Source organism: Lucilia sericata, unplaced genomic scaffold, assembly GCF_015586225.1.
Source record: "Lucilia sericata isolate MDLA Ls3-8-SP2 unplaced genomic scaffold, ASM1558622v1 Contig002575F_arrow, whole genome shotgun sequence".
NCBI classification, from domain to species: domain Eukaryota; kingdom Metazoa; phylum Arthropoda; class Insecta; order Diptera; family Calliphoridae; genus Lucilia; species Lucilia sericata.
Genome location: NW_023996338.1, coordinates 27,331 through 43,720, shown reverse-complemented (window position 1 = coordinate 43,720; position 16,390 = coordinate 27,331). Strand labels below are relative to the sequence as shown.

Here is a 16,390-nt window from a genome sequence, read left to right as displayed (position 1 = left end):
CTAGTCTAGTCTAGTCTAGTCTAGTCTAGTCTAGTCTATAGTCTAGTCTAGTCTATAGTCTAGTCTAAGTCTAGTCTATAGTCTAGTCTATAGTCTAGTCTATAGTCTAGTCTATAGTCTAGTCTATAGTCTAGTCTATAGTCTAGTCTATAGTCTAGTCTATAGTCTAGTCTATAGTCTAGTCTATAGTCTAGTCTATAGTCTAGTCTATAGTCTAGTCTATAGTCTAGTCTATAGTCTAGTCTATAGTCTAGTCTATAGTCTAGTCTATAGTCTAGTCTATAGTCTAGTCTATAGTCTAGTCTATAGTCTAGTCTATAGTCTAGTCTATAGTCTAGTCTATAGTCTAGTCTATAGTCTAGTCTATAGTCTAGTCTATAGTCTAGTCTATAGTCTAGTCTATAGTCTAGTCTATAGTCTAGTCTATAGTCTAGTCTATAGTCTAGTCTATAGTCTAGTCTATAGTCTAGTCTATAGTCTAGTCTATAGTCTAGTCTATAGTCTAGTCTATAGTCTAGTCTATAGTCTAGTCTATAGTCTAGTCTATAGTCTAGTCTATAGTCTAGTCTATAGTCTAGTCTATAGTCTAGTCTATAGTCTAGTCTATAGTCTAGTCTATAGTCTAGTCTATAGTCTAGTCTAGTCTATAGTCTAGTCTAATCTATAGTCTAGTCTATAGTCTAGTCTAATCTATAGTCTAGTCTAATCTATAGTCTAGTCTAGTCTATAGTCTAGTCTATAGTCCGGTCCACAGTCTAGTCCATAGTCTCGTCTATTGTCTAGTCTATAGTCCAATTTTCCATGCCTGATCTACAATATAATTTTGCGAGTCAATTAAGATATGGTTGTATGTTTGTTAAAATCAATTTCCAAAATATTCCAAGAAACTTCGGTATCCAAATCTTCAATAATTCTATCAGACATGTTTTTGAAAAGTTTTCTATTTAAAAGCAGAAAAATCGGTCCATTAATATCAGAGAAATTTTCTTATAACCATAAAGAAATCTTAATACTTAATTACAATTTCTCTTGCAATACGGAACCTGATTCGACCCGTCCTTTATATTATAAGCAAATAATCACAATAGCAACAATTTGCTATCACGATTATTCCATTAACTGTACATTTACAGTTGTTGTTATTTGGGATTTCATTTGTGAACTGTTTGCAAAATTTTACGAACGTGCACAAACATACATTTTACAATCAACGAATACCATTAATGTTAATATGTATAACAATTACATTAAATAACGTTTCAATAACTTACATACTTTAAGGAGCTTGTAACATTTAAGTTAACATTACAATAATGTAAAAATCTAACAGTGTAAAGGTGAAATATGTTTGTTACTATTCTGCTGTAATAATAATCTAACAAGAAATTAAGTTGGAATCGTTTTTATCAAATTGAGAAACTAATGAAAATAACACTGGCTAATAAAATTTGAAAAAAGACTCCGAATTTCTCCAATACCTCAGTTTTTTGAGATATAAAGATATGCTTTTAAAAATTTTCCATCATTATAAAGAAGTTGATATAAATTTATAACATATTTCATACTAAATTTTTCGAAAAATACTTTTAATAAAAAAGTTTTAATTACATACCAGGATTACTTAATAAAAGCCAATTGTTGGAAATGAATATACTTTTCTTGATAAATCGCCATTGCCATTCAATCATTAAGACCTTTTGTTTCTTAAATGCTGTTGTTTACAAATTCTGTTTTGAACACCCTTTTTTTTCTTGTGTTTTTCGAGTTTACAAAAATTCTGCTAATGAATGCATTCAATTGCTCTGCTATCATTTTAACACTTATGGGAGTATTTATAATACAACCTGTATGGCTGACCTATAGAATGAATGAAAAATAAATCAGAATTTTAATTAAGTGAATGATATGAAATTGAGAAAAAAACATGCCGTATTCAAAAACGATTACACAGGCCAATTAGATTTGAAAAAAGGATTGAATTGCGCTGAATTACAATTTCTCCATTGCAAGCTTTAGGTTAAGTAATAATAACATATTTCTCGCTGTTATAACTTCTCAAATATATCCAAAAACGAGTTTTTTTTCACTTAAGAACATGATCAAGAACCTGGGAGGTTACTCTGTAGTTCGATTGAAAAGAAAAAGCTTTCGAAACACAGTGTAAATAGCACACAAATTCCAAAATTTTTGCTTTCAAATCGAATTACAAATCCCTTGATGAGATTTAGAACTTCTGTTGCCAGAATAGTTGGCCTGAGTGAGTTAATATCGTTTTTGAACGTGCTAAATATTTTGTTAGCTAAAATGTTAATCAAAAATATTATAAAAATAAACAGACTTATTGATAGCTTTTACCAAATCAGGCTCAAATGTCTTTTTGAATTAGTTTCCAGATGTTAATTTTCATTGTTTTTAAAATGCTTAAGGGATCAATTAGCATTTTAGATAACGATTTTAAATAGTTTCTTATAGAAATAAGGAGTAATGCCTCATCTCATTTTATATTAAAAACTATATATCTCCTAAGATACAGGCCTATTCGGAATAATAAGCTTCCTGGCAGTTTGTTCACTCTCTTATACCTAAAGCATGCAAAAGGGAACAATATTCCGGCAAAAAATAATTCATAATTGGCCTGAATAAACCTCTTCTTGTTACAAAATTTAGCAAATTAACAAATAATTTAGATAATTACAAATTTGTCTGTGATGATAAAGTCTTGAGCGGTGTAGAAACAAAAGCAGTAAACTCCATTTCATTCATGATCTTAACTAAAAAACTTTCGATTCGATTTTCCAGCAATCTTCAAAGTGAACTTGTTTCAAAACTTGCTTTAAATCTTCTTTTAAATGAACATAAAGTTTTTTCTTATTCAAATCGAAAAAATATAGAAATGGAGATTGCTGACTTTGTTTCTACAAACCTCATCACTTGGTAGTTAACATATTTGTAAAATATAAAAGAAATTAAGCTTTAAATAGGAAAAGTTGTTCTAGTCCTATAAAATCTTTGCGATGTTTTTGTTATTTTAGCATTTTGTTTACTACATTGCATAGCTTTTTAACAACATCTATAATATTAAACAAAAAACACTTTTAGACAAAAATTTTGCTAGATTTTTGTTTACCATTAATGACAATTCTAAAAAACACATTTTTGTTCTCTCATTTTCTACATAAATTACTATAAATATAAAACATTTAAATACAATTTGGAAATTTTAAATAAATACATGAAATACATGAATAATATGATTTGTGTGTTTTTTTAATATTTGTTTATTTTAATTGTTAATTTTGGATTTCTTAATATTTTTTTTTTCTCTATACAACAACTAATTCAAAATCAGTCAGTTTTATGTTAAAAAAAAAACTTTATATATTAAACAAATTATATAAATGTTAAGCAGAAAACAAAACAAAATTTACCCATAAATTAATAAATAAAGTATATATAAATGTATTTTAAAAAATAACACTTAAAAATAAAATAAAAATAATAATAAAAAAAGAAAAAAAAATAATAATAATGGTAACAATTATTGTTTTGTTTCATATTAAACTAAAAGAAAAAACTAAAATATAAAATTTTTACAATAGAGCTTAAAAATAAAACAAAAGTACATTAAAAAAATAAACAAAATAAAATCTTAGAAAATGACAATCGTTTGTTTTTAAGTAACTTATCATTAGACTATTTTGTTTAGTTTAAAATTACTACTAATGCTATGTTTGTGGTATTTTTTTTATTTTGTTAATTTTATAAATTAATACATAAATAATTATTATATTTAAATTATTTCCTTTTACTGTTGTTGTTGTTGGTTTTGGACAAGGTTAATCTAATTTTTCAGTTTTTTTTTTCGCTAAGTTTTTTTATATATGATTTTTTTTTGTATGTGTTTAAATTTATATTTGGTAGAGCTTAAATATTAAGAGTTTCTAAAAACTAATTTAATTTAGTTTAAATTTAATTTAAAATAATTAAAATATTTTTGTTTGTTTTATTTTTTTGTTGTTTATAATTAGTATTATTAAATTAATTAATTTTATTTCTTTTTGGCCGCTTTTTTCTCCGCCTTGCGTATGGCCTTTTCACGTTCTCGTCGCTCACGTTCCTGATCTTTGCGTTCCTTTTCAATGCTGGCCTTGAGATCTTTAAGTCGTCGTTTTAAACGATGCTTATCGTCGCCGGTAACGCCCAACGTTTTTAAATCTTTCGAATCTAAAGATAACAAAGCGCCACCTTCGACATTGTGCTCTTTGAAAACGGGTATATAACGTTCCATTTCAATGCCCAAAAGCCAATGGCCAACCTAGTAGGAAAAAGAAGCATGGAAAATTTAAATATTGACATAATATTAACTGCTAGATAAAATCTAGTTTAGGTCCAGTTCAGTTGTAGTTCAATTCTAGTTCAGTTCTAGTTCAGTTCTAGTTCTAGTTCAGTTCTAGTTCAGTTCTAGTTCAGTTTAGTTCAGTCTAGTTCCAGTTCTAGTTCAGTTCTAGTTCAGTTCTAGTTCAGTTCTAGTTCAGTTCTAGTTCAGTTCTAGTTCAGTTCTAGTTCAGTTCTAGTTCAGTTCTAGTTCAGTTCTAGTTCAGTTCTAGTTCAGTTCTAGTTCAGTTCTAGTTCAGTTCTAGTCAGTTCTGTTCAGTTCTAGTTCAGTTCTAGTTCAGTTCTAGTTCAGTTCTAGTTCAGTTCTAGTGCAGTTCTAGTTCAGTTCTAGTTCAGTTCTAGTTCAGTTCTAGTTCAGTTCTAGTTCAGTTCTAGTTCAGTTCTAGTTCAGTCTAGTCAGTTCTAGTTCAGTTCTAGTTCAGTTCTAGTTCAGTTCTAGTTCAGTTCTAGTTCCAGTTCTAGTTCAGTTCTAGTTCAGTTCTAGTTCAGTTCTCGTTCAGTTCTAGTTCAGTTCAGTAGTTCAGTTCTAGTTCAGTTCTAGTTCAGTTTCTAGTTCAGTTCTAGTTCAGTTCTAGTTCATTCTAGTTCAGTTCTAGTTCAGTTCTAGTTCAGTTCTAGTTCAGTTCTAGTTCAGTTTCTAGTTCAGTTCTAGTTCAGTTCTAGTTCAGTTCTAGTTCAGTTCTAGTTCAGTTCTAGTTCAGTTCTAGTTCAGTTCTAGTTCAGTTCTAGTTCAGTTCTAGTTCAGTTCTAGTTCAGTTCTAGTTCAGTTCTAGTTCATTAGTTTCATTCTAGTTCAGTTCTAGTTCAGTTCTAGTTCAGTTCTAGTTCAGTTCTAGTTCAGTTCTAGTTCAGTTCTAGTTCAGTTCTAGTTCAGTTCTAGTTCAGTTCTAGTTCAGTTCTAGTTCAGTTCTAGGTTCAGTTCTAGTTCAGTTCTAGTTCAGTTCTAGTTCAGTTCTAGTTCAGTTCTAGTTCAGTTCTAGTTCAGTTCTAGTTCAGTCTAGTTCAGTTCTAGTTCAGTTCTAGTTCAGTTCTAGTTCAGTTCTAGTTCAGTTCTAGTTCAGTTTCTAGTTCAGTTCTAGTTCAGTTCTAGTTCAGTTCTAGTTCAGTTCTAGTTCAGTTCTAGTTCAGTTCTAGTTCAGTTCTAGTTCAGTTCTAGTTCAGTTCTAGTTCAGTTCAGTTCAGTTCTAGTTCAGTTCTAGTTCAGTTCTAGTTCAGTTCTAGTTCAGTTCTAGTTCAGTTCTAGTTCAGTTCTAGTTCAGTTCTAGTTCAGTTCTAGTTCAGTTCTAGTTCAGCTCTAGTTCAGTTCTAGTTCAGTTCTAGTTCAGTTCTAGTTCAGTTCTAGTTCAGTTCTAGTTCAGTTCTAGTTCAGTTCTAGTTCAGTTCTAGTTCAGTTCTAGTTCAGTTCTAGTTCAGTTCTAGTTCAGTTCTAGTTCAGTTCTAGTTCAGTTCTAGTTCAGTTCTAGTTCAGTTCTAGTTCAGTTCTAGTTCAGTTCTAGTTCAGTTCTAGTTCAGTTCTAGTTCAGTTCTAGTTCAGTTCTAGTTCAGCTCTAGTTCAGTTCTAGTTCAGTTCTAGTTCAGTTCTAGTTCAGTTCTAGTTCAGTTTTAGTTCAGTTCTAATTCTGTTCAGTTCTGTTCAGTTCTAGTTCTGTTCAGTTCTAGTTCTAGTTCTAGTTCTGTTCAGTTCAGTTCAGTTCAGTTCAAGTTCTAGTTCTGTTCAGTTCTAGTTCAGTGCCAGTTTAGTTATAGTTCATTTTTAATTCTTTTTATAGACAATTTTCGAAAATTTCTCTATTTAGTAGAAAATGTTTCTACTCACCTGCTCTTTGGTCCATTCATGTACCGGTCCTCCTTTATAATTATAAGCCGCTGCCTTACGTTCCGAGAAACTCGAACTTGAACCTGACAAATCTAAACCCCTGCTGGGAGAATAACCGGGTGAAGAGCAACCCGAAGACATACTCGTTGGTGAGGGAGGACCATTGCTATGAGACGAAGTTTGCTGTTGCCATGGTACTGTACCAGGCGGAGATAAAGATTGAGGAATAACTTGTTTAACTTCATTTACACAAAACAATTACGCAATAATCAAGTTAAAGCATTATAAAAATGTTATCAATCCAACAATAAATTTTGTTAGTTAAGAGTTACCAGAATATCATTTATTATTATTATTATTGTTTTCGGTTTCAAATTTTCAAATTTTGTTTTAAAGGCAAGCATGTTAAAGAAAAATATACAACAAAGAAGAGAAAATAAGAAAAGAAAAAGACCGTAAAATAGAGAAAGACAGGAAGAAAGATATTTATATAAATTGTTACACATCACTCACACCTTTGTATTTTTGTATGTTTTGATATAAAAATATGGCTAAATAATACTAATAATATACAATGTATATTGATAATTAATAAGGGTTATAATAAGTTATGTATATTTGATTATGTATATAATAAATATATTTTAAAAATAACAACATTAATTAAAATAAAATATTAACAAAAATTTAACAAACAGAAAAAAACACAACTTATTTTGTTCGGTTAAATATAAAGTAATGTTTTTTTCTTCAAACACTTTTCTTGGCAGGCATTATTATTTATTACAAATTACAACAACACCAATAAAATTTTGTTTATGTTTTTTGTTTTAATTTTAGTAACAAATCAAAATAATTATCATAATTATAAGAAAATAAAATGTTTTTTTTTAGAATTTTGTTAGTTTTTTAGGTGATTGTTTTGGGGAATTTTCAATAATTTTTTATAAACTACTAGTGGGATTTAGTTCTTAGGTTGTTGTGATTTTTTTGGGAATTTATATTTTTTTAATTTAAGTGATTTTTGTTTTATTTAAATTATTTAATTAATGTGATGTGTCACCTTTTGGTTGAGCCTCATTTACTGCTTGTCGTATTTCATTTATTAAAGTTTTACAGTTAATAGCTGCCACTGATTGTGATTTATTTATTTCGGTATAATCATCGCTGGAATGTCGTGATGAGCCATCACCCAGACGTCTGTAATGAAGAAAGATGAATATGAAATGAAATTATTTAAAAAAGAAATTTAAATTAATAACAATTTGAAACTTCATTTTTATTGGAAAGTTTTTTTTTTAGATCTCTTTTATATAAAAAATCGGAAATTTTCGTAAAATTTCTGTTTTTATAGAAAAAATTTGGAAGATTTTTATAAAATTTTTATAAAAAATTTTCGGAAATTTTTCGGAAAATGTCTTTTTTTATAGAAAATTTTCGGAAAATTTCGGTTTTAATAGAAAAAATTCAGTTTTTATAGAAAATTTTCGGTTTTTATAGAAAATTTTCGGAAAATTTCGGTTTTTATAGAAAATTTTCGGTTTTTTATAGAAAATTTTCGGTTTTTATAGAAAATTTTCGGAAAATTTCGGTTTTTATAGAAAATTTTCGGAAAATTTCGGTTTTTATAGAAAATTTTCGGTTTTTATAGAAAATTTTCGGAAATTATCGGTTTTTATAGAAAATTTTCGGAGAATTTCGGAAATTTTCGGTTTTTATAGAAAATTTTCGGAGAATTTTCGGTTTTTATAGAAAATTTTCGGAGAATTTCGGTTTTTATAGAAAATTTTCGGAAAATTTCGGTTTTTATAGAAAATTTTCGGAAAATTTCGGTTTTTATAGAAAATTTCGGTTTTTATAGAAAATTTTCGGAAATTTTCGGTTTTTATAGAAAATTTTCGGAAAATTTCGGTTTTTATAGAAAATTTTCGGAAATTTTCTCTTTTTATAGAAAAAATTTCTCTTTTTATAGAAAATCTCAGCAAAATTTCACTTTATATACAAAATTTTTGTTTTTATAGATAATTTTCGGAAAATTTCTGTTTTTATAGATAATTTTTGGAAAGTTTCTATCTTTATAGATAATTTTCGGAAAATTTCTGTTTTTATAGAAAATTTTCGGAAAATTTCTTTTTTATAGAAAATTTTCGGAAAATTTCTTTTTTATAGAAAATTTTCGGAAATTTCTTTTTTATAGAAAATTTTCGGAAAATTTCTTTTTTATAGAAAATTTTCGGAAAATTTTTCTTTTTATAGAAAATTTCGAAAAAATTTCTCTTTTTATAGAAAATTTTCGAAAATATTTCTCTTTTTATAGAAAATTTTCGGAAAAATTTCTCTTTTTATAGAAAATTTTCGGAAAAATTTCTCTTTTTATAGAAAATTTTCGAAAATATTTCTCTTTTTATAGAAAATTTGCGGAAAATGTCTCTTTTTATAGAAAATTTTCTATTTTTATTGAAAATTTTCGGGAAATTTCTCTTTTTATTGAAAATTTTCGGAAATTTATTCTTTTCTATAAATAATTTTCAAAAAATTGTTCTTTTTGTAGATTTTTTTTTGGAAAAATTTAAAAAAATTATAAAAGGAAATTCAAATTAAATTTTCTTACCTTTCTCTCTCCGTTAATGCTTGATTTAATTGTTCCGTAAATGATGTCGGTGGCAATTTGCCACTTATTATTGCTCCCGTTGGACCGACACGTCGTCGACTCGGATACATCCAATTCTCCGATGATTGTTCGTTTTCCGATAGTTATCGTTCGATCCTAGAATGGAATCATATGAACTATTGAGATCACGGCTGCTAGTACCGAATGTGGTCATGCCACCACGATGAAAATCATTAGGACTAGAAGACGTTTCAATACCGCCGGGTGAGCCCAGAGTATTTTTAAATAATGCCGGCAAACCGGTATGTGAAGCAGATGATGCGGAACTCTTATGATCCTTATGAACTTGAGCATACAATTGATTAATTTGCTGTTCTCTAGTATTGACAGATGATGATGTTGCTGATGATGAGGATGATGTGGAATTAAGTAAAATGGCGGTTGTTGTACCGGCAATAATACCAGCATTACTTGTGCTACTAGTATTATTACTAATACCACCGACGACTACTCCTACTCCAACACTACTAATGCCGCCACCGTTACTACTATTATTACAAATGTTATTGCTATTACTGTTATTGTTACTGTTACTATTATTTAAAATATTGTTACTATTGTTGTGATGGCCGTTACTAATGATATTGTTGTGTTGTTGTTGTAGATGTTGGTGTTGTTGTTGTTGCTGTTGTTGGAGTTGATGCAAACCATTTAAAATATTAAGTTCATGTGTTGACGTGGAATTGTGATGATTATGATGAATATTATTAAGCATTAAGCCAGCAGTAGCTGGAGCAGCAGCAGTCTCATCCTCACTATCATCGAGAGCACAATCAGAGCTACTGTTGCTAAGAGTGCGTTTAGATAAATTGTTAGTGCTGTTGGCAGCTGCTATGGTGACCGCTGTAGTGGCATTCGAGGCACTCGAACTAGTATTGGAATTATTAACCGATGGCAATTGACGATTTGCTAGACCACCACGGGAAGCTAGTTTTAGTTTATTTGTTTTTATGATTTTTTTTTTTTTTTTGGTTAACGTATTGCAAGTAAGTGTAGGTGGAGTATATTGGTAAAATTTAATTTTCAAGCAGCAACAGCAATTTCGTTTTTTTTTTTTAATTTTTGATTTAATGTTAAAAAAGTAGGCGTGGCAAGTATTTGAAATATTGATGAGATTGTTTTTGATGATGATTGTTTAGAGTTTTCGTTTTTATAGTTTATTTTTATTTGGCATTTATGATTTACAAAAACAATTAACGTAAATTTATTTAAAATTTATGTTTTTTTTTGGACAGCAGACAGTATACATGACACAAGTTTTTTATTTAGAAACATTTTCGAACAACATTTACAGAGCACAACAGCAGCGCATAAATATATTTAGTTTTTAAATAGAAATAGTTGTTTTTGAAAAATAAATGAGTTTTTGTTTGTTTTTTTTTACATAAAAAAAGAAAAAATAAAATAAAAAAATTACAATTTCTTAAGTTTTTTGTGGTTACGTTTTTTTTACAAAGAAAATAAAATAGTAATGAACACAGAATATTTAACGTAAAAGAAAAAAAAACTAAGGTTTGGAATTTTTGATAGAAAATTAAGATATTTTTTTAAGGAATTTGTGTAGTTTTTTTTATATAAAAAGGATTTAGTAAAATTACAAAGCGGTGCTTAATACAAGAAAAGGTGCTTAGGAAATGAACACAGAATAAACTGGTGCAAAAATTTTTAAATACAAGGGAAAGTCAAAAGAGAGAGTAAAAAAGTGGTGATTTAAAAAAAAATAAATTAAATTTTTAAAAGAAATTATCTTTTTTTAGGGAAAATTTTCGAAAAAATCTCTTTGTTTATAAAAAATTTTTGGAATATTTCTTTACTATAGAAAGTTTCTCTATTTCTATTGAAAATTTTCAGAAAATTTCACTTTTTTTAAGAAAATGTCTGCTTTTTTAAAAAAACTTTTCGGAAATACTCTTATCGTAGAAAATTCCACTTTTTATAGAAATTTTTTGGAAAATTTATCTTTTTATTGAAAAATTTTGGAAAATTTATCTTTCTATAGAAATTTTCCGAAAATTTTTCCTTTTTTTTTTTGGAAAATTTTCTCTTTTTTAAGAAACTTTTCGGAAATTTCTCTTATCATAGAAAATTTCTCTTCTTATAGAAAATTTTTCATTTTTTGGGAAAATTTTCTCCTTTTTAAGAAACTTTTCGGAAAATTTCTCTTATCATAGAAAATTTCACTTTTTATAGAAAATTTTTGGAAAATTTCTCTTTTATAGAAAATTTATCTTTTTATAGAAAATTTTTCCTTTTTTTTTGAAATTACTCTTGTTTTTAAGAAACTTTTCGAAAATATCTCTTATCATAGAAAATTTCACTTTTTATAAAAAATTTTTGGAAAATTTATCTTTTTGTAGAAAATTTTCCCAAAATTTTTCTTTTTATAGAAAAATTTCCGAAAAAAAAAATTTATAGAAAATTTTCGAAAAATTTCCCTTTTTTATAGAAAATTTTGAAAAAATTTCTCTTTTTATAGAAAATTTTCCGAAATTTCACTTTTTATTAAAAAATTTTCCGAAATTTTCACTTTTTACTGAAACTTTTCGGAAAATTTCACTTTTTATAGAAAATTTTCGAAAAATTTCTCTTTTATAGAAAATTTCTCTTTTTATAGAAAATTTGTGAAAAGTTTCTCTGTTTACAGAAAATTTTCGGAAAAAATTTCTCTTTTTATAAAAATTTTGGGAAAATTTCCTCTTTATATAGAAAATATTCAGAAAAGTTCTCTTTTTATAGAAAATGTTCAAAATATATTTTTTTTTCTATTAAAAAAATTTCGAAAAATTTCTCTTTTTATAGAAAATTTTCTCTTTTTAACAGAAAATTTTCGGAAAAACTCTCATTTTATACCAAATTTTCGGAAAAATTCACTTTTTATAAAAAATTTTCGAAAAAAAAATTATTTTTTTTTTTTACAAAATTTTAGGAAAAATTCTTTTTTTATAAAATGTTGTCGAAAAGTTTCTCTGTTTTATAGAAAATTTTCAGAAAGATTATCTTTTTATAGAAAATTTTAGAAAAAAATTTCTTTTTATAGAAAATTTTCCCAAAAATTTTTCTTTTTTTGAAAATTCACTCAAAAATTTTATTTTTATAGAAAATTTTCAGTAATTTTTTCTTTTAATGGAAAATTTTACAACATTTCCTATTTAGAAAATTTTCGAATAGCAAGATTTTTTATTAATGTTTATAAATCACCACCTATTTCTTTCCTCTCCCCCATTTTTTTTTCAAATAACAATTAAAAAGTTTGTAAATGCAAAGCAAAGGTAGTCGAAAAAGAAACAAGAATTCAAATTCAATATAGGAAAAGGAAACTCAACACAAACACACACTCATAAATCATTTCTTACTTACCCAAATCAATTTTCGTTTTATTAGCCGAATTATCCAGTAATTCATGTTGTGGTACTGCAGCATCCAGCTCATCCTTTACTGGATTCTTACGTTCCACCGTTGCAGTCTTGACACCCTCGCCGTCGGGTGATAAATCCGATATCTCAGTATCTGATAATTCAGTTTCCAATTTCTGGAATAAAGGTTTGGGTGGTGCTTTACGCATCATTTGGGGGTGTTAGCTTAAGAGTGGCACTGTCATAGGGTAAACCGACTGGGAAGCCACCCTTACGTTGTGTCTCCTGTAGTTCATGTTCTAAATTAATAACACGATCTTTAAGTTTTTTCACAAAGCATTATATTCCGTGTCTTTTTCTTGCAGCAACTGCTGATAGAATTCCTCACGATGGCACATGTCTACCTCACGTTGTTGATACTCGCGTACCAAACGTTTGGCTTTATTGTATTTTTTATCGAGGGCCATGTACTGGGCCTGCGATTGTTGTAGCATATTTTGTAGATTAGCAGCCTCTTTTTTAATATTGACCAGTTCACGTTCGCTTTGGTCGCAAACGTTCGCTGAGCAGTTCATTTTCATTGCCAGGTGTTTCAAGTTTGACGAGCTGTATGTAGAGAGTATTGTAATATTAGTAATGTATATTAAAAAGGTCAAAGTATAAATTATACTAATTCAAATAAAATTTAAACATGATAAAAAAAAGAAAAGAAAAATAAATTAATAACCCACCTTCCGTTTAAGGGTGTCTATTAAGTCGTCCTTTAAAAGGCAACTCATTTCGCTCTAAAATAAAATATAATTGAAATTAAAATAAAACGAAATTAAAATAATAAAACGTGCAAAAATTATAAATATTATACAAATTAAAAGATTTCAATAAAAAGCATATAGAGTTTTCATATTAAACTTTTTGAAACTTGTGGAAAAAAATATTGAACTTTCGCCGCCTGTTCTTTTTTGGAATTTGTTTTTCTATAAAAAATAAATTTTCCAAAACATTTCTATAAAAATAGAATTTAATTCTGAAAATTTTTTATAAAAGAGAAACTTTCCGAAAAAAATGAATTATAAAACCGAGAAACTTTCCGAATATTTTCTATAAAACGAGAAACTTTCCGAATATTTTCTATCAACGAGAAACTTTCCGAACATTTTCTATAAAAAGAGAAATTTTCCGAAAATTTTCTGTAAAAAGAGAAACTTTCCGAAAATTTTCTATAAAAAGAGAAACTTTCCGAAAATTTCTATAAAAATAGAAACTTTCCGAAAATTTTTCTATAAAAAATAGAAACTTTCCGAAAATTTTCTATAAAAAATAGAAACTTTCCGAAAATTTTCTATAAAAAATAGAAACTTTCCGAAAATTTTCCTATAAAAAATAGAAACTTTCCGAAAAATTTTCTATAAAAAATAGAAACTTTCCGAAAATTTTCTATAAAAAATAGAAACTTTCCGAAAATTTTCTATAAAAAATAGAAACTTTCCGAAAATTTTCTATAAAAAATAGAAACTTTCCGAAAATTTTCTATAAAAAAATAGAAACTTTCCGAAAATTTTCTATAAAAAAATAGAAACTTTCCGAAAATTTTCTATAAAAAATAGAAACTTTCCGAAAATTTTCTATAAAAAATAGAAACTTTCCGAAAATTTTCTATAAAAAATAGAAACTTTCCCAAAATTTTCTATAAAAAATAGAAACTTTCCCAAAATTTTCTATAAAAAATAGAAACTTTCCGAAAATTTTCTATAAAAAATAGAAACTTTCCGAAAATTTTCTATAAAAAGTAGACTGTAGAAATTTTCCGAAAATTTTCTATAAAAGTAGAAATTTTCCGAAAATTTTCTATAAAAAGTAGAAATTTTCCAAAAATTTTCTATAAAAAGTAGAAATTTTCCGAAATTTCTATAAAAAGTAGAAATTTTCCGAAAATTTTTTATAAAAAAGTAGAAATTTTCCGAAAATTTTCTATAAAAAGTAGAAATTTTCCGAAAATTTTCTATAGAAAGTAAAAATTTTCTATAAAAAGTAGAAATTTTCCGAAAAATTTTCTATAAAAGTAGAAATTTTCCGAAAATTTTCTATAAAAAGTAGAAATTTTCCGAAAATTTTCTATAAAAAGTAGAAATTTTCCGAAAATTTTCTATAAAAAGTAGAAATTTTCCGAAAATTTTCTATAAAAAGTAGAAATTTTTCCGAAAATTTTCTATAAAAAGTAGAAATTTTCCGAAAATTTTCTATAAAAAGTAGAAATTTTCCGAAAATTTTCTATAAAAAGTCGAAATTTTCCGAAAATTTCTATAAAAAGTCGAAATTTTCCGAAAATTTTCTATAAAAATAGAAATTTTCCGAAAATTTTCTATAAAAAATAGAAATTTTCCGAAAATTTCTATAAAAAATATAAATTTTACGAAATTTTTACAAAAAGAGAAACGTTCCGAAAAGTTTCTATAATAATAGAAAATTTCCGAGAAATTTTCTGAAAAAATTCTATAAAAAGAGAAACTTTCTATAAAAATGGAAATTTCGAAAAGTTTTCGCTGAATCAAAAAGATAAAAGGTTCCAACCAAATTTTTATTTACTTTTGATCTCTTATATAGGAATACTAACAGAAATTCGAAAAAAAAAATCAAATTAACATTTTTCTAATAGGAATCCATGCCAACTTAAAAGGAGAAAGCTTATGATATTCACTTTCCCTACAAAGCTATAAAATCAAACTAAAAAAACAACAAGACTTAAATATAAAACTCATTTACCGCTTTATGCTGTAGGACCAAAAAATGTTAGTTATAAGTCCATTTAAATTTACAAATTATTAAGCAAAAAGAAAGAAAAGTTAAATTTAGCATAAGTTATATGAAGATTCCCTAAACAAAATAACCAAATTACCTCTTGTAGCAGTCTCTTAAGAGACTCTACCTCTTGTGAGTGTGTAGCCTCGACCTCCATGGGATGTTCGACTTGAACGGGACTAGTAGGTCCCTCGCAAACACTAGAATTAGCCGAAACGGGTTGAGTAGAATCTTCAGAGTAGTCTAAAGTACGTCTGAGATACTCCTCTTGTTGTCTTTATTAAAAAAAAAGAAAAAAATTAAAAAAAAACATTCTTTAATTATTAATTAAACTCATATTACCTTTTTAATCTTTCCTCCTTTTCCTTATCCGCCTGTAAACTTAAGCGTATCAATTGAGCCACTTCACTATTTTCCGGATCTCTTTCCCTTCCTATTTGAAATTTGACTAGACCAGATGTGTTACGCAACACTGAGGCTGCATATGCTTGTGTTACACCCACTAAACTTTTACCATCCACTTCGATGATTTGATCATTGACCTGAGCAAATTTTAAGTTTTAATTGAAGTTTCATTAGTTTTCGCCATTTGTTTGAGAGTAAACATTGAACTTCAAAAATCTTAAAACTTGAAAATTTCAACTCACCTGTATGCGTCCGTCGCGTGCCGCAGCACCGTTATCTGTTATTGTTTTCACGAATATACCCAATTTCTCAAGACCAGCATCGGCTCCAACGCCCATGCCAATAATACTGAGACCTAAACCTTCGGGGCCCTTCATAAGTTCCACCGGGAAAACGTGCATTTTCTCAACACGTTTCTCGAGTTCATATTCCGCAGAAGCGGCCACCGGATCGACATCTTCATTGCGGCGATCATAGTCGTTGACAGAGAATGTAGAAAAGACTTGTATTGGTCCCGAACTGAAGCGTACTTTTGGATTTTTCTTAACCGGTATGGGTGGATAAGAGAGTTCATCGTCGTCGAAGTCTAGGAGACCTATAAGTAGGGAGGGAGTAGTTTAAAAGTTAGTAAGGAATTAAAAGACTAATTTTGGAAAATTTTCAATAAAAGATTTAAATTTTCGAAAATTTTCAATAGAAAAGAAATTTTCTGAAAATTTTCAATAAAAAAGAGAAATTTTCTGAAAATTTTCTATAAAAAAGAGAAATTTTCTTAACTTTTTCTATAAAAAAGAGCAATTTTCCGAAAATTTTCTATAAAAAAGAGAAATTTTCTGAACATTTTCTATAAAAAAAGATTTTCTATAAAAAGATAAATTTTTCGAAAATTTTCTATAAAAAAAGAAATTTTTCGAAATTTTCTATAAAAAAAGACATTTTCCGAAAATTTTCTAT

At 27.5% G+C, this 16,390-nt stretch overlaps 1 protein-coding gene across 1 annotated transcript; it reads right to left on the bottom strand.

Annotated features, from left to right (window-relative positions):
- Nucleotides 1-4,006: 4,006 nt before the first annotated feature.
- LOC119614087 (neurabin-1-like) lies at nt 4,007-16,038 on the bottom strand (the record flags this gene model as incomplete). Its single annotated transcript, XM_037970184.1, is given in 13 exon segments — nt 4,007-4,315; nt 6,212-6,450; nt 7,275-7,411; nt 8,823-8,967; nt 8,970-9,809; nt 12,240-12,453; nt 12,455-12,570; nt 12,573-12,783; nt 12,785-12,841; nt 12,967-13,020; nt 15,129-15,306; nt 15,374-15,573; nt 15,679-16,038. Coding segments are annotated over 13 exon segments (3,018 nt in total), but the record flags the coding sequence as incomplete, so codon positions are not given.
- Nucleotides 16,039-16,390: the final 352 nt, after the last annotated feature.